This window comes from Phalacrocorax carbo, chromosome 7 (genome assembly GCF_963921805.1).
Source record: "Phalacrocorax carbo chromosome 7, bPhaCar2.1, whole genome shotgun sequence".
Classification (NCBI taxonomy): domain Eukaryota; kingdom Metazoa; phylum Chordata; class Aves; order Suliformes; family Phalacrocoracidae; genus Phalacrocorax; species Phalacrocorax carbo.
In genome coordinates this window covers 17,489,568-17,507,517 of record NC_087519.1, presented here as the reverse complement: position 1 = coordinate 17,507,517, position 17,950 = coordinate 17,489,568, and the positions used below count along the sequence as shown (strand labels likewise).

The 17,950-nt window shown below is 37.9% G+C and overlaps 1 protein-coding gene across 5 annotated transcripts; it reads left to right on the top strand.

The window, feature by feature from the left end:
• The first annotated feature begins 1,363 nt into the window (after positions 1-1,363).
• On the top strand, positions 1,364-16,482 carry TARS3 (threonyl-tRNA synthetase 3). Of its 5 annotated transcripts, none has more exons than XM_064456583.1 (19): positions 1,364-1,694; positions 2,272-2,361; positions 2,963-3,153; positions 3,683-3,806; positions 4,935-5,056; positions 5,862-5,979; positions 6,582-6,646; positions 7,297-7,375; positions 8,598-8,744; positions 10,206-10,304; positions 10,648-10,814; positions 11,354-11,516; positions 12,382-12,519; positions 12,953-13,030; positions 13,130-13,230; positions 14,393-14,497; positions 15,304-15,376; positions 15,486-15,540; positions 16,088-16,174. In XM_064456583.1, exons 1-18 carry the CDS (start codon positions 1,404-1,406, stop codon positions 15,495-15,497), a joined length of 2,163 nt encoding a protein of 720 aa, XP_064312653.1. In that variant the 5' UTR covers positions 1,364-1,403; the 3' UTR covers positions 15,498-15,540; positions 16,088-16,174. The 5 variants fall into 5 exon arrangements, with proteins under 5 accessions (XP_064312653.1, XP_064312650.1, XP_064312649.1 ...); XM_064456580.1 differs by lacking the exon at positions 15,486-15,540 and adding an exon at positions 16,326-16,482 and having other exon boundaries at positions 1,365-1,676; positions 16,088-16,202; XM_064456579.1 differs by lacking the exon at positions 15,486-15,540 and adding an exon at positions 16,326-16,482 and having other exon boundaries at positions 1,365-1,694; positions 16,088-16,202.
• The last annotated feature ends 1,468 nt before the right edge of the window (positions 16,483-17,950 follow it).

The window sequence follows — 17,950 nt, the reverse complement described above, 5'->3', positions numbered from 1 at the left end:
AAAGCTGGAGCCTAGCAGTGGTTGGCTGAGCCACCTAAATTATGTGCTAATGAACAGGCTGTGGGGCTCCATTCAATTCAGTGTTGTCTGTATCTTCTATACTGTGACAGTCAAAGTATTTCTAAGGGACTCAGTAATTATACTTGTTTTAGTAATCTTTTGAAGGGCCAAAATTTTGATCATGTTACGTGTAGCTCCTTTGAAAGTATCTATTTATTTCAAAAGTATGGTTTCATTGTTGCTTTTCTGTGTTTTTAATATCACACTATCTCCACAGGTGCTAAACTGCATAGTTGGGAAGATAATGCAAACTCGATTTTTTCCTCTACAAACTACTTCTGCTTGCAATGCTCTCAACAAAATGGCATGATCAGGATTTTGAGAAGCAGTGCTGTTGTTCTTCACTGCAGCCCCAGCTTCTTCTTTGTTAGGTTTACACGAGCAAGCTTTTAAAAATAATTTTTAATTAAATTGAATTGACTTGGGGACAAGTAGTGGCTATTGATGCTGAGGCACGGAAACAAACTCTACAATGCACAGAGAGTATAAGGCAGGTATGTTTATTGCAGCACTGGGTGCAAAGGGGATCGCTCCTCCTAACCTGCACACTGTCAGATCTAATTGTGCAGGTTAAGTACATGTTCTATATACATATACATTAGTTTTGTGAGAAAATATATACATAGTCATCATACGCAAATCTCATTTGTGCATGCCTGTTGGTGTCTCTGGGTGGTCATCAGGGGTCTCTGGATGAAGGATATACTCTTCCTCACTGTGTCTGCTTGCTAACCCTTGCTTTCATGCAAACTCAGTTCTGAGATCACATATATACTGGCCTTGAGGGATGATCTGTTCTGCTTTAGTGTTTGCTCTGCAGTTCCTTACCTTTATGGTTCTCTGTATGCTTTTCTTAAGGTCAAATGTCATCGTAACTTTGTTTAGGCACTTCTTGTCTTGAAGCCTTTCTGAATCTGCCAAAGCAACAAGTTTTCGTCATCATGCAGGCTGTTCCTGTTATCTTACAGCCCAAGGCTACCTCATTATCCTGGCTAAGTTTTGTCTCCAGGCCCCAACATTTGTTGAACTACAGTAGATTGCATTAGTAAGGTTTAAGTATTTATTCCCTGAATCAACGCTTCCCAGTTTCTCATCGGCCCGGGAGCAAGGCGGCGGCGTGCTTTCTTACTACCGCACCAGGGAGGCCTGCCGGTGAGCATTTGCCCGTCTTGGAGAACGACGGGTACGCCTGCCGGCAGGCCGACCGTGCCTGGGCTGGCTCACGGCTGCCGCCGGCGGCCGGAGAGGCTGCGTAGGGTCCAGGGAGGCGGAGCGGTCTGGCGGCGTCGTCCTGCGCGTCCCGCCGCGGGAGGGCGGAGGCGGCCCGCTGCCTATCAGGGAAGATGGCGGCCGTCGCCGCGGAGGTGGCGGCGCTGCGCCTGTCGCGGCAAGAGCAGGAGCTGCGCTGGTTGGCGGCGGAGGTCGGCCGGCTGAAGGAGCAGGGGGCGTCCTGCGGATCCGGGAGCTGCAGCCCCGATCTACAGCGGCTGAGGGCCGAGAACGACAAGCTGCGCTACCGCCTCCTGCACCTGCGCCGCAGCCTGGCGGCCGAGCTGGACAGGGCAGCGCTGGCGGATCCCGCAGTCGGCGGCGAGGTGGCGCCCTGGGCCGGGATGGTGCGGGCGGCGCGCCTGGTGGGGCTGTGGGGCGGGCTGGGACGCGCCGCCGCGGGGAGGGAAGGGAAGGGAAGGGAATAGGCGGGAGGGGCGCGCGGGCGAAGCGCGTGGCCGCGGCCGGCCAGTGTGCGGAGAGGGAGGCCTGGCTCGGTCTCTGTCCGCGCTCCTCGTGTGCCCGAAGCACCAAGCAGTGCTCCTCCCTATAGCTCTTGCCTTTTCGCAGAGATGGAATAAGTGGCCTGAGAAGACCACCAAAAGTTGGTGTTGTCGCGCACTAGGCCGTTTTATTCTCTCAGGGTCTCGCTGTGGCGATTTTGCCCGTGATGGCTGTGGTAGTGCAGTAGTAAAATTAGGGAAATTTTGCTGAGAAGATTTTTACTTGGTGAGCAGTTTTGCTGTGTCTGCTGAACGTCAAAAGGATGCCGTTTAGATGTGCCATGAGAAGTCTTTCCTCTCTACTAAGGCCATACCTTAGTCGATCGTAATTGCCTTTTTACCCCCATATTGCACCGATCAGGTTTGCTTTGTTTCAGTCGTTGCTGGGAGAATTCTTAAAGGCATATAATTCTTAAAGGTATATAAACATTGTTTTCAGAAAGTCTTCAGTCCAAGTCCAGCTGTTGAAGTGAGTCAAAATAAAGAGAAAAAGAAAAAAACCGAATCTGTTAATAAACATCGGAATGAGGTAAGTGATTATTTTATATCACATAATCATAGAAGAAGGAATATTGTTTGCGTTCAAAAGAGATGCTGAAATCTGAAGTACTTAGCTGTATTTAGAAATCCCAGATTTTGGGAAAAAGCTTGCAATAGCATCCATATTAAAAAGATTATTTTCTCAGCGCTTCATCTTGTATGTAATTAGTAGGGTCACTTGTACTTTTACTTGTACTCTACTTTTTAATGTAACAAAAAGATTTGGGCTATTGGGAAATAAGGGTCAGGACATTGTGGTTCCTAAAGAGAGTGATGATTCATGAGTAGTTAAACAGTGTGCATGATGATTGATGTTGGCAGCACTATTGAATTTGAATTTGATGCTTTGAAAGGACTGGCAGAAGTGAGGGCTTGCTAAAGCAATGCAAACTTCTCTAGGATGTCAACCAAACACAAATTTTGGGGTAGGAATATAGGCTGCTTTCTCGTAAAAAGCCATTTAGGCCCGGATTGATGAACATGTATTGGAAAATTGGAAAGCCACAATAAAATAGTCAGCAAGATGGATGGGACTATCCTGCGTATAATTATTTACAAATGCTTTAGTGCATTTAATTTATTTGTTACAGCTACAGAGTGAGCCAAGCTTCATAGAAGACAGACTGAAGCTTTACGAAGTGCTGAAAAAAGAACACGATGCTTTGCTAGCTTACAGAGCGGCCAACCAGAGCAAACCTATCAAAATTATTCTGACACATGGAAAGATGGCTGAAGGGGAATCTTGGAAAACCACACCATATCAATTAGCTGTAGGAATTAGGTAACCTGCAGATCTGAGGAGTTGTACTTTTGCAGTGATAATATAATTTGTCACATGTCATGGTCAGTGGATGGTGACTCTCTTAAGTTGGTTTATTTGTAGAGCACTGAAACTTCAGCTTAATGCAGAAGAAACAGCTGGGTGAAGTTACTGTTTTGAGTGATGCTTGAGGGTCCATGCTGGGATCATAATGCTTGCTTCCCATTAAAAATATAACAATCAGTGAGACTGCTATGAATTAATAGAGACATCTGAACTTTTGTGAATTACCAGATAACAATAGAAACTGTTGTTAGAAGCAGTCTGTCCTCCAGATGCCCAGCACTGAAAGCTGTTGTATTAAACTTTTAAGGCCTTAAGGGTCAATACTTTAAAAGTGGAAAAGTGTTTAAGATGACCACAGAAGCAAAAATTAAAAGGTCTTTAGGTCTATGAGGTGTGGGTGGGGTCTCTTGGGTGTAGAAATCTAAGCCCTCTTGCAAATCTGAGCCTAAATATTTTGGTCTCTTGTCATCATTTGTTACTTTAGTCAAGCATTGGCTTCAAATGCAGTCATAGCCAAAGTGAATGGTGACCTGTGGGACCTGGATCGTCCACTGGAGGGAGACTGTACTTTGGAGCTGCTTATGTTTGATAATGAAGAAGCAAAAGCTGTGAGTAAACACTCACTGGTTTCTGCTTGGTTAAAGAAACTGATGACCTGGAACTGACTGCAGCATTATGCTTTTAAAAATATTGAATTGAATAGTGTTGGGGATCTTTTTAAGTAGTATGTTTGTCATCATTCGACAAAGAAGATTGGATACTAAGTTCCTATAATCTATAGGTGAATCAAATCTTAGTGTTCTTTTCTTCCCTTCTCTTCTACATAAACAGGCTATTTCCTAAACGAGATCGTACAGAATGTCCTGATTTGTATGCTCAGTTGAAATAGTTGATGTCTTCTAGGACATGTGCTCTGTGGTTTGACTCTGCAGTTGAAGATCAGACACTGAAAGCAACAGTGAGGCTGTCTTACAGTTTTCTAAAAATTGTCCAGTATCAGATTTGAGTCATAAATAAAATGACACATTCCTGCACCAGCACTGTTTATTAGAAACTTAAGTAGGTATATCTTAGTCAATTAAACTATCAATATACTTAGCGATGCACCCAGGTTTTCTATTTTTTATGGGACTCAATATTAAGCCTATGTTTATCTTTGTGCGCTAGAATTAGACTTCATTTTGTCCAAGAATTAGTCATGTGATTAAGCTTGTTTGAGGCATTTCAGGAGTCTGTAAAGGCTTTATTTTGTAGCAGTGGCTATGAAGCGGTCTGAATTAATAGGGACTTAGAACTTAAGACTGGGTTGTTGACTCCCCTCCTCTGACATCTCAAGTAACATAGATTGCAGTCCTATTAATAAATGTATGTGAAAAATGGTAACTTAATTGGCTGCATCACTTTAGATGCAGTTAGTATTGCATAGACTTTTAACTGACCAGAAACTAACTTACATATGAACAAGGTACAATAAGTACTAAGGTGACAGAGTCGTGCAGAGGTATAATAATCTTTCAGACTCAAATAGGATGGGGCTTTATTGATACATCTGCCATTATATTAATCATTTAGTGTACTTCAAAATGAGAACAGAAAATGTTTATACTTCTCACAGAATTTAAACAACACTGATTCCAGTGTATTTCCCATCGGCAGATGCACCTCTGTTTTGTTTTTTCTTTTTGGTTACACAATGCCAATGACCCCATGACTTGCTCACCTGACTTCATTTGCAGGTTTATTGGCATTCAAGTGCTCATATTCTTGGAGAGGCCATGGAAGGTTATTTTGGGGGCTGCTTATGCTACGGACCACCAATTGAGAATGGATTTTATTATGACATGTACACTGAAGATAGGTAAAATTTCAATGCCTAATAACTTTAATACTCTGTATTGAGGCTCAGTACTAGAATTGTTTTTGTTCAGTCATGTTTCATCTTGCTAAAAGTAAAATTGTGTATCTAGTATGGTTTAAAACTGACAGTCTTCTTCATAGTGTAGATCTGTGTATACCTATATATTGAGTGGTGTATATATTTAAATTCAAGAGCAGTGTTCAGACACCTGCCCCATAAGGCTTGCAGCTGTTGAATGTTCTGTGAAAAATAGAGTCTTTGGGTAAAACTTTCTGAAGTTCCTCGGAGATATAAGAGACAGTTTCCTTGAAGAATTATGGGAGTTTGGTTTCAAAGTGCCATAGTCACTTGTGGAAATGGCACATATGTATGTAACTTCTAGAGGTGTTTACTACTTTCCTAATCCTTGTGCACAGCTTTACAATTTTTTTTTCCTTGTTTATCTTTCTGTGGTCAGGGAGAATACTGAATCTGCATCAGTTGATAAACTAGCTCTTGCAGCTGGGCTGAGCCTTCTTTTTTTTTTCCCCCTTAAATCATACATACGTTGAGCTACGGATCTTCTGGACATTTAAACATGTCAAAGACTGTTCTAGGAGTGATTGCAGTGGGTTTGTTCAAGGTGATACCATTTGTGTTTTTGAATTTAAGTGTCTGAAAATACAGTTGATTGTAAGAAACTAAGAAAGTACTGTGACAAATCACAACAACCCATCCCATGTTTTTCAAATTAGATCAGTAGAAGATGGTCACTTCAAAAATGGGAATAACAAAATTATTAATTTGCCTGTGTCTTTTTATTTAGAATTGTATCTAGTACTGAATTCCCACTACTAGAGAACTACTGTAAAAACATTATAAAAGAAAAGCAGGCTTTTGAAAGGCTGGAAGTCAAAAAGGAGATCCTGTTAGACATGTTTAAGGTAAGTCTTTGGAGTAGCTGTGATTCTGGTACAGTGATCTTTTAAAATGTAACTTTTATAAAATCCTGCATGTGACTGACTCACCAGAATAGTACCTGTCTAGTAAAAGAAAAAGAGTATCTTTTTTCCCCCTCTCCATATCCCTCTCAAGTGTTCAGGATATTTTCAGGCCATAATAAAAACAATTTCTTATTACATAAACACACCTCAACTCACAAAAAATGCATGCATTCATTCTGGCTCGCTTGCAGAGACAAGCCAAAAAAAGACTTTGTCCTCTAGTCGTCTGTTTTATACAGTGAATATTACTAGTCTCACTGTACTGTGTTTTAATTGCATTTCAAAAGTACTTTGAGGTGTTCAGGTGATAATCACTATGCTTAACATTCCCTCAGGGAAGTTAAGATGTTTTTGTCTTTTCCCCTCTTGTTTTATAACTTTTGTGAAAGGATGTTGAACTTCTGCAGACATGCATATGATTATGTGGCTTTTTTTTTAGTTGAGTCTTTTACTGATGTATTTGCATTATTAATACACAATTTTACAATAGAATTTTATTAGCCATTTTATTGATGTGTGTGACTTCATGTTTCCTCACACAGTATAACAAATTTAAGTGTCGTATCCTTAATGAAAAGGTGAACACACCAACTACCACAATATACAGGTAAAGAAAATTTATTTAAAAGGTATCATGAAATATTTCTGTAGTTAGGTATGTTTCATTTAAATGGAGAGAAGAATTTTTTTTATTATTCCAACTTCTGAATACTTGTGAGACTGGGACTGAAGTTTGCAATTAATGTTGCTACTTGTGTAAAATCAGATTTTTTTTTTCCACTGCTGGGACAGATCAGGTGTCAAGTGATGTGAAAAGTGGATTTGCCATTTGTCCTTATTCCCTCTGGTTTCAATAAACAGATTAAAATAAGCAACCACCCACGACATGAAGTGCTGGATAATGGGTAACGTTAACTCTTAGCCCAGTGTGGGGCGAGGAACCTGTTCGTTCAACTGCCAGGGATAAAACTAGTTAGTTTTTTCAGTTTGGTGTGCATAGTTTTAAATTCCCTGGTCGACTTTAACAAAGTGTACATATGCATCAAGTGTGCTGGGTATTTTCTGAGTGAATATGCTGCTTCAGGTAGCTGGCATAATTACATTTAAGATGCATTGAATTTGCTGAGTGTTGCATATGTATACTTAGTGTGTTTGTGTGTTTGAACATGTCAAGCATTAGCTTGTATGCCATTAGTGACTGTGTTTAAGAACATTGGAGTGTTTTGAAAGAAACACTTTTTTTCTTTTGGTGTATAGATGTGGTCTGCTGATTGACCTGTGCAGGGGTCCACATGTGAGACACACTGGAAAAATTAAGGTCCTTAAAATATTTAAGGTAAGTTTAAATTAACTGTGCACTAAAACTTAATTAAACTATGGGTCAGTTGATTTATTTATGTATTTATTTCCCCTGAAGTAATAATGCTAGGGCCCTTTGTAGTGTTTCCTTTGCATACTCTGAAAATAGTCCTTCGTTTCTTTCCCAGCTCCTGCTGTACGACTATAACTACAGACTTTCATAATTTATCTGTTTCCAGGGTTTACTGATACTTGACCATCAGAAGAGTACATCAGTGAAAGTTAATAGCATCTTTCTTTTATCAGAGTGTTAGTGCAGTAACATGTATGCTTAGACTATAGTGTAGAGCACTGCAAAAATACTCAAGCTAGCAGTGACTAGATTAGCTGTAGAACCAATTATACCATGCACAGTAGAGAAGTGCAAGGCCTAAGCTAACATGGCAGTACTGTGCTAGTATCTCCAACCAGCACGGCACTTTGTAGTACAAATGTCCTAGTTTGAGTCTGTACTAGCTGTCACATCTGTGTGCAGTGTATGTGTACTCTGTTCTGTGATAAATGAACATCCAAGATATTAATATGGTCAGGAACTAGTATTTTGATCTTGTAAGATGGTATCTTTCAGGTACAGGAGGTGATGTGGACCCTGGCAGATCAGCACGTGCTGCCGTTTAAAAATTGCATTACTCACAAGAAACCCAGAGATGGTGTTTGCAGATGTCACTGGTTATGATGCAGTTTAAGTTATTTGCACATACTAATTTTGGTGACAGTATTAGACTGACCTCATTGGAACATTCATCATAGTTGCGTTTGCTGGCTTCCTCACTGAAGTTTATGGAACTCTGAGTTCCAGGCATTAAGTGTTAGATTGTCGAAACAGCTAGGATTTAACTGTGAGAATGTGTTAGGTTTTTGTCTCTTGTGTTTCCCTACTGCATTATGTTTTGAACGTAAACAAGTGCTGCTTTGTAGGAGGTATAATGTGAGACAAAATATGCCATGATGTTACTTAAAACAAGGTACCTAAGGAGAATAAAAGTATGACTTGACCAGTCACCTTTATTTGTCTCCTGTGTAGTATGCTGACTAAAAGGCAGTGCCAAGTATCTTTGTACTATGAACAAATGCTGGATGACTGCATAGAATTCTTTTCCCAAGGGAAGAAAAATCATAACATTTGAATGCATTAGTGTTTATTCCTCCTTTCCCTGAGATTATATACAGTTATGTTAAAATATGGTTTTGTGTATCAGAATTCCTCTACGTATTGGGAAGGAAAATCTGACATGGAAACTCTGCAGAGAATATATGGAATATCTTTTCCTGATAATAAAATGATGAAGGAATGGGAAAAATCCCAGGAAGAAGCCAGAAACCGGGACCATAGGAAGATTGGAAAGGTATACTATTTCAGAGTCTATGTCTCTTTTATGCTTCTGTAATAGAGTTAATTTTCTTTTGCCTTTTTTTCCTTCATTTTTTGGGAGTAAGAATGGGAGCCAGCTTTTATTAACTTCTTGGTGTCAGTTGTATTTTAAAATTTCAATTCTGCATACTCAACCTGTCACTTGTATACAAAAGTTAAACTAATATTAGAAAGAAGTAATAGGGTAGTACCTTGGTTTAGGGAATTGTATCTTAAACCTTTTAATGTAGAGTCTTTTCAGATCCTACTTAAAACACTATAATTTTTATAGAGGAGAGAATTATTGAAAATTCTTCAAATAATATGGTTTGGTCATTCTTTATTATAGGCGTAAATAAGGTAATAGTTAAGTGTCTGTATGTGCATTACTTCAGCTGCTGTTGTGAATATTGTTCATATATTCCTCCACTAGATTTAAATGAACAGATTTAATCCTGAGTGTAAGTTGGAAGATGTTAGATAGACACAGATGAGGGTTGTGACCTAATACTGGTCACGTTGGCATGCAGTCTTCTAATTGTTGTCACTTTTGATATGGTTTTGTAGAGAAGATGGAGTTATAGGGAGGGTATTTGAGAGAATATAAGGAGCTTTGCAGATGTTTAAAGGCAAAATGGGCAGTACAGGTGAAAGCAGGGAGACATTTGAAAAACTCGTGTAAGTAAAGCTCAGCATCATTGGCCAAGAGGATGCAGGCATGAACCTCTCACCACTGATGTGAAAGAAGAAACTGTGAAGGGCCTTCATAAGCAAAGATAAACAACTGAGGGTAACTCAGAAGAGGAGGAACCAATGAGAAATTTACAGAAAACAGTGACAAAGAAAAGTATTAGAAAAATTATCTTTACAGGAATGTTCATGCTTATTTCTATTAACTCATTAAGACTTGAATATTTGTATAGCATTTCTTTGATTACTTCTGTGCCTTTTCAAACACAAATTATCCAGTATCTATCAAACAACTTATCTAGTGTAAATGTATGTAATATCTATGATGGTGAAGAGGCTAAGGCTCTCCAAAGGTGCATCAGAGCCATGCTGCTGAGCTGTTGAGACAGAATTCTGGTAAAGAATGACTGCCTCACAGGCTTCAGCTGTCAGCCCTCATCTGATCTGATATACCCATTTGATGGGTATATGCTTCATTGCTTTGGTTACTAAAGGTAAGATTGGTTAAGGCTTCAGGATTTTGAGGAGATGTGGATTTACACAGTCACAGAGTTAAGTGGGCTTCCACTGTTATTACAAACTTCTGAGAGTAAGAACTACCAATAAATCAACTACTGTTGCTGAGAACTTATAGACTGCTGGGAATCATCTTGTTGCTGTAATATTTCATTTTTGTGAACAGAGCCTCAACATGTGTGAAGTAGTTGTGTGGTTCTGCAGTTCTGTCTGAAGTGGTGTTAGAGTATTCTGTTTTTAATTTACCTAGGAGCAGGAGCTCTTCTTCTTTCATGATTTGAGTCCTGGAAGCTGCTTTTTCCTCCCCAGAGGTGCCTTTCTTTATAACACACTCGTGGATTTCATACGAGTGAGTATATAGTAATGTAATTACTAACAGCTTCAATATCAGTTGTTGATCTTAAGTGATAGGCTATTCATAGCACTAAGCTATGCACAGAAAAAGAAACATCTATGTATGTAAACATATACCAGATTTTCACTATGAGTATACAGATACAACCTTTTTGAAAGTAGGGCAGAGTAAAGCCCTAAAACCCAGTAAAACCTGTGGTTTTTCCAGTTGTGCAAGGCCTACATGTGTGGTAGTCCTTTAGTCTCTCAGTAAATAGCCATCGTAAGAACATGGTTAAAAAGGATCATTTGCTTGTCAGAAGCTCTGTCACCTTTGAAATGTTGAATTTGTTTTGTAGGAGGAGTATCACAGGTGTAACTTCACTGAAGTTGTATCCCCAAACATCTTCAACAGTAAACTCTGGGAGGCTTCAGGACACTGGCAGCACTACAGTGAAAACATGTTCTCTTTTGAGATAGAGAAGGAAACTTTTGCGCTTAAACCAATGAATTGTCCTGGGCATTGGTTTGTACTCTCAACTGAAAAACTTCTTATTTTACTATGTTTATCATTTGTGGAGCTGAGGGGAAATAAATGGAGTATTAATACATGTTATCATGTATGTTTACAATAGACTAAGCAACTAGAGTGCCCAGAGAGCTCCCCTGACCGTGTCCCAAAGCAGACCAAGTACAATTCTTGTAGGAGGATCTTCCAGTAAGTCTGCACTAAGTGAGCTAGGTTTATGCTTGCTGATGCTAGTCTATACCACTAGTAAATACAAATTATATTGGATAGAGATAGGCATCAGATGTGGTGTACCAAAAGAAAGTACAGATGGACCAGTCTTGTTACTATCAGAGTCTTTTTTCTAGGTGGTCTTTAGGAATACATTGTGAGTGAGGCACTCTTTCTGTTTGCTTGCCTTGTAGGATGCAGACAGCCTGAATGAATAAATACTCTAAAATGTGATGATGCTCAGTACTGATCTTGTTTTAGTTTGTGTGTTGACTTAAATGTTCTATAAGATGGATAAAATGAAGGTTCTTTTATGTTCCTTCTAGCTTGATGTTTGCCCATCGTCCACGATCCTGGAGGGAAATGCCTCTTAGACTTGCAGATTTTGGAGTTCTTCACCGAAATGAACTCTCTGGGACTTTAAGTGGCTTGACTCGTGTAAGGCGCTTCCAACAAGATGATGCTCACATATTTTGCACAGTGGAACAGGTAAAAAAAACTAAACCCAAAAAACCCCCAACAACCCTCCCCTTTCCAGTCAACCAAAACAAAAGAACTCCTTCCCTTCCCTTCCCAGTGTAAACCAACATCAAACAAGAAAAAAATCCCCAAAGTAATTCACGTCTAGCTTCTTCTCTTGTGTTGCTTTGTAGCATAATGCTGTTTTTGATAGGTTTAGGTGCTTCCTTAGTCATCTGGTATTCCATATTTTTTAACCTTCTGCACTATTGCAGAAGTCAATAGCCTGTTGAACTTAGTCTGTTACAAGCTTCTCAAATAGCAGTGCTATAATTTGTGTTATTTATTTTTCTCTTTGAAATTAGAAAATGCTTATACCAAAAGAAGAAAACAATGTTATTTGGGGAATATTGTTGATTGTGAATTATGTAGTAAGTTTTTCTGTATAGAAGTTTTCCCTTTAGAAAGGTAGATTGGGCAACTGAATCCCAAAAGGTAAAATCGTTTGCACCTTCTGTCTCCCCCTGTAAAGACACAAAAAAAGCTGTTGACCATGTTTTGGTTTCCACAGTAATGCTGAATAAACACTTTATTTTGTCAGTAATGTCAGATTTTAGTGGAGCCATGTGAATAATTGATGTACTCTTGTCAAGTCTGACTCAGGGAATTTGGCTCCATAAGCCCAGGTTTAACAGGAACATTACTTTTTTTGCCATGCTTTGAAGCCTCAATGCCTCAGTTCTCTCTTCACCCATTACCTAGATTTGGGTTTGTAGGACATAATTTTAATTTTTTATTTAATGGACTCTTATGTTCTGATTATGAAGAATTCAGTAAATACAACTATACTTTTATGTAAGTAAATCTTAACTAATATATTTTGTTTACATTTAAGATTGAAGAAGAAATGAAAGGCTGTCTTGATTTCTTGAAGTCAGTTTATGCTGTCTTTGATTTTACTTTTCAACTACATCTTTCTACAAGACCAGAAAATTACCTAGGAGAGTTAGAGATCTGGGATCATGCAGAAAAGGTAATTAATTTAAAAGCAAGCAAGCAAACAAACCCCTTAAATATTTGTATTTGCAGAGTCGGATATTTAACTGAGTTCTTTAATATTGAATAGTGAAATTGGTTAAATGAGATACTAAATATTGCCCTTAGTGGAAATCCTTGTTGAAAAGCTTCACATTAAACATGAAGTTTCTGCATAAAATGCAAACTTTCTGATTCTTAGCCCCTTATCTTGAACTGATTTGATTTTTGTTAATTTTTTTTCTGACTAATCGCATTTGTAAAAGGATCTACTCTTATTGCAAGATTTTCTTGTAAATGAATAAATGCTTGAACAATAGGAGTCATGCTGTCTGTTGACTCCCTTTGTATTTCAAAGGCAAATGCTTTGACTTAAAAATGATGAAAGGCCCTGCTATACCTTTTTAAATTATTCTCATTTTTATGATTAGCAACTTCAAAACAGCTTGAATAACTTTGGAGAGCAATGGATTTTGAATCCGGGAGATGGAGCGTTTTATGGTCCTAAGGTCAGTGAATCCGCATTTGAATAGAACTTTGGGATGGGCAAGAATACAGATGCAATGCAGGCAAGCTATATTTAGTAACGGTGTTATTTTGCTTCACAGATTGATATTAAAATCAAAGATGCTATTGGCAGGTACCATCAGTGTGCTACTATCCAACTTGACTTCCAGCTACCCATTCGATTTAATCTTACTTATGTTGGGTGAGTGGTTAAGTGAAATATCTTCCTCTTTGAAATAATTTTTTTAAAAAAGGTTATTTTCATTATTTGTAGTTCCCATTAAACTAAGATGTATTAATGCTCTGTTGCTCGCTCAACCCATGATTAGTCTGTATATCAGTAGCTTGGTTAGGAGAGGAGACATCCCCAGAGAGTAGAGGACGGAGTCATGAACTTGAAGATGTTTCCTCGGTGTAACGATAGCTCACTTTAATTGTAAATGCTACTGATGGCAGGAAAATTTCATGATCTGTCTTGTCTGCCAGTTCTGAAGAAAACTGATCATATATAATGCTAAAGAAAAGTCAGTTGAGTGAGTTCTCAATTTCAGCCTATTTAATGTGTCTCTCTTGAAGACACTGCATACAAATTCAAACATATCTTAAGGAGCTAGTATGTTTGTAATAACTACTTCATTATTTTTATCAGAAGAAGTTAGTTAACTTGGATGAATGTAAACTAAATGTGAACTGTTTTTAATGAAAATCTCACTTTGGCTTCTAGCTAGGAAGAGAGGTATTTATCCACTGAGTGAATTAATCTTACTACCACGTTGAATTGAACACACATTTTTGGGGTTGTATTTCTTGCTGTGTTTGCATAATATAGAGAGTTTGATGGGGAGGATAGAATAAGAATCTTTGTTATTTTTTGGTCCTGCTGCATGTTCTACAGTAGATGCCATAGATCTTTGGTACGTGATAATACTGTTACGAACAGCAGCTGGCTTTTTTTTTAATCACAGGATTGTAATTTAATGCAAGAAATGAACAGTAAGGGCAGGTGAGATTCTGTGCAACAAAATAAAAGCAAGACATAGTGGAAAAGAAAGAGCGAGGAAGAACACAAAATATTAAAATGCACAGAAATGGAGCTGAGTCACTCATGTGTCTTTCCAAACTTAGGAGTTTGTGCTTATGCCGCTATCTACATGCATGACTATTTTAAGGCACTGTGATTACTCAGTATTCTTTTAAAAGCCCAGGTCACTTAAATAAAATACATTTTTAATAAAACTGGTAGGTTTTGCCTAACTATAACTAAATTTTGTCTTTCTGCAAAAAGTAGAATAAAAAATATTAGTAGGGTTATCTGTGTGAGCTAAGAGAATTTTTTTTTTAAAACTTCACTTATTCTTTTCCAGTAAGGATGGTGATGATAAGAAAAGGCCAGTGATTATTCACAGAGCTATTTTGGGATCTGTGGAGAGAATGATAGCTATTCTAGCAGAAAATTATGGAGGAAAATGGTATGTGGCACAAATGCAGTTCTAAAAAATGTTTACCAGCATAGAAAATAGAGATCCTGCCTACCATCCCATATGCAAATGCAAAATAAAATCCCAAGAATTTTCTTGTAATCTTACCTAATTTTTAGAAAAGAAGTCTAATTTTATGGTCTGAGTTGCATGGCACCTTTTTATTAATAGCTCGTTATTAGAAATGCAATTTCATGAGATTGCAGGAAAAATTATACAATAAAGCAGAAATAAGAATTGTAATTTAATGTATATGTACTACATTATTCTGTTCCTTTTTTCTTAAAAATCATGCTTTTGTACTGAGAAGATGTTAGACATAGGTAAAGCAATTATTTAGAGACATGAATTAGTCCTAATATGTGAAATACTTTTTTTAACTGTTAGGATATGTTGTTTCACCTTGAAATAGCTCTGAAGGTACTTCTTCATTAATGTATTTAAAGTATTAAGAGTTAATTCTTACTTTCAGCCATCTACCTGTCTGACTGTCCACCTTTCACTATAAAGTTATAAATAAAAGTGGAAATCCTGTAAAAAATAAATTTCTGTTCAAAATTGTGAAGTCAGCTAGGAAGTGAACAGAAGATCTAAGTTGTACGTATGTCATTTTACTGGAATCAATCTATTCGCTGGTTTATGTGAACTTAAAAGGAGGTCGACAACCTATTATCCAACATCCTTAGCTAACATAAATATTTTTATAAAATAAAGAAATTATTGGGAACATGACTACAGATATGACTGCAAGTATAAGATGCTCATTTATTTCATATCTTTCTTGTCTTGCTTGCCAGGCCGTTCTGGCTGTCTCCACGGCAGGTCATGGTTGTGCCTGTGGGACCTACTTCTGAAGAGTATGCCCGGCAGGTGAGAGTAGGACCTTCCTTTTTATAGTAGTGAGCAATTTTAATAGCTCCTTAAGTACTTGTCCTAGAACAAAGAACGAATGCTTTAATAATTTTGAGACGCGTTTCAGGAGGAGAGGTAAATTTTTCCAGATAATCTAGAAGTTGTGTAAGCCTGAGAAAGGGGTATGTAACTTTAAGTGGTTTAGGTTCTGTTATTATGTACATATGTCAGTAATTAAAGGAGAAAAAATTCTGGATGACAAACCTTATATAGTAATTAATGTTTCATTACAGAATTGTCAGCTTTTAAAGTAGGGGTAGAGCCGGTTTCTTCCATTTCCCAGCATGTATAGTGTTCACCATGGTTGTTTTTACCCATCTCCCCTGCTTTTCTTTTAATGCGAGCATAAGTGGCCTTGTTCCTGCTCCTCTTTCTCTTTTCTCAAACTAAGGAAACATTTTTGACATTCAGCAGTGTAGCTGTCTGAGGAGATCAGCAAATATTTGATATGGATGTTACCTTGTATTGTCTTCCAACTGGAGTCCTGCTAAGCCCTTAAGTGTGTGTGCGGTTTTCTTCAAATGACTTCCTTACAGTGATTCACAAGAGCAAAATTATGCACATGCATGTATTAATTATTGCAAGAGATCAGGGATTACAGCATATACAAATTTATGGTGTAGTATATATACTGTAATATTAACTGAGAATTTTTGTGGTATTTTTTAGGTTTGCGGCAAGTTTTTTGAAGCAGGATTTATGTCAGATGTGGATTTAGATCAAAGTTGCACATTAAACAAGAAAATTAGAAATGCACAGCTGGCCCAGTATAACTTTATCTTAGGTAATTGCAACATCTTACGTTTCTAATATCATTTAAGTTTTAATGTTAGGCATAGAGTTTGTCTAGACGCTGACTTTGTAACGTAGGTAGTCAGTTTAATATTGTTTGTAATATGTCTTGCAGTGGTTGGAGAAAAGGAGAAAGCAAATAATGCTGTCAACGTGCGAACAAGAGACAACAAAGTTCATGGAGAGATTTCAGTATCTTCTGTTATTGAAAAACTCAGGAAATTTAAAAGTGCACATATTCCAAATGCAGAAGAAGAATTCTGATGTTGCTGTTAAGGAAAAAAGATTATTAGATGCCCATCTGAAGCAGTGTTTCTTTCCTGCTGTACAGCAGTTATGCTTATCTGACAGTTGATTAATTTTCAATTAATGGATATACAAAATAAGCAAATGTAGTGACGTCAGTGCTCCAGGAATAGCTTGAGAGGACAGATGCAACTGCCAGCTCCTCTGACAATCCCACAGGATTCCAATCTGCGTGAGTCGCAGAACACTTCTTAAATAAGTCATGTATCTCTACTAAAATATGTTGGTTTTGCTGTGGAAATAAATCAGGGCTGCATGAAGTCAAGGAACAGGAGGCTGGGAAGTGTATTGGCTGCTGTTGCTGAGCTACCTCAGTCATGTAGCAGTTGCATAACTGATGTGACCTGGAATTCAAAGCTTGGCAGTTGGTGGGTGCATAAGGAGCATTTTGGTTCATTTTTTTTTTGTAACGCAGATTATATAGATTTTTTTTTTCTTTTGGGGTGGGGGTGGGGGGGGTGAGGGGGAGGCATTTGGGGATGTGAGGAGTAGCTTGATTCTATCTGAATTTATGTCCACAGTCTACAAATTGATGTTTTTGGAAATCTCAGTGAAACAAGGCACGGATTGAGTAGGTGTGATAATTGGTTGCTGTAAAGGTGATTGCCAAGAATGAAGTTGAATTACTCACCATATCTGTGTGTGGAAAGTGTTTTATTTTTTCCTGTGTTTGCTGTTGATTTAGCTTTTTTTGAAAACAAACCTTTACAAAATTTCCATGGGTAATTTTGTGCTGTATTTGCTTGGGATACTGAGAATGCAGAAAAGATGTGGATGACAATTTTCATTTTAAAACAGGCTGCTGGAATTTAAATTGGCCATATTTATCAGACTTGTTTATGCTTATAGATTATTTTAAAGTTACTGTTACAGACAATTGAGTCAGATTTTTTGAGATAAATTTTTGTCATGATTTTTTCACTTTTTTATGCTGTTTTCTAGTTACAAGGCTTAGATAGCGTTAACTGTTACTCAATTATCTAAGCTATACAACTGCAGTTGTGATTTAAGTATTGCTGAAATGAAGCAGAAAATACTATTTAGTCATAAATGTTATACAAATACAAAGCTAGCATTTTCCTTCTGCCTGACACTCACACAGACCTGTGTTCAGTAGGCCTATTTTTGGTTATGTATTTGTTTGGGTTTGTGTATCTTTTCACCGATTATCCCCTGCTTTTAAAAGAAAAAAAAATTGAAGGAATAAGTACTGGGAAAGCTTTCAGCTCCCCTTTACAGCATTAACATGGAATGTGGAAGCTAATTTTTGTGTATTATTGTCATATTAATGCCATATTTTTGTGGACAACAGCCAACATGATACATGTGTAATATATTCAGACTGCACAATTAAAACTTCTGAGTTTTACAGTGAATTTCGAAGTTTTGCAAATATAAGACTAACTTTTTAGCATGCATGTATCTATGTTATTC

Coding starts and splice junctions, on each gene's coding strand:
- TARS3 (XM_064456579.1), top strand. CDS start 1,404: ATGGCGGCCGTCGCCGCGGAGGTGGCGGCGCTGCGCCTGTCGCGGCAA. Junction 1,695..2,271: donor TGGTGCGGGCGGCGCGCCTG/GTGGGGCTGTGG, acceptor CATTGTTTTCAG/AAAGTCTTCAGTCCAAGTCC. Junction 13,031..13,129: donor GAGCGTTTTATGGTCCTAAG/GTCAGTGAATCC, acceptor TTTGCTTCACAG/ATTGATATTAAAATCAAAGA.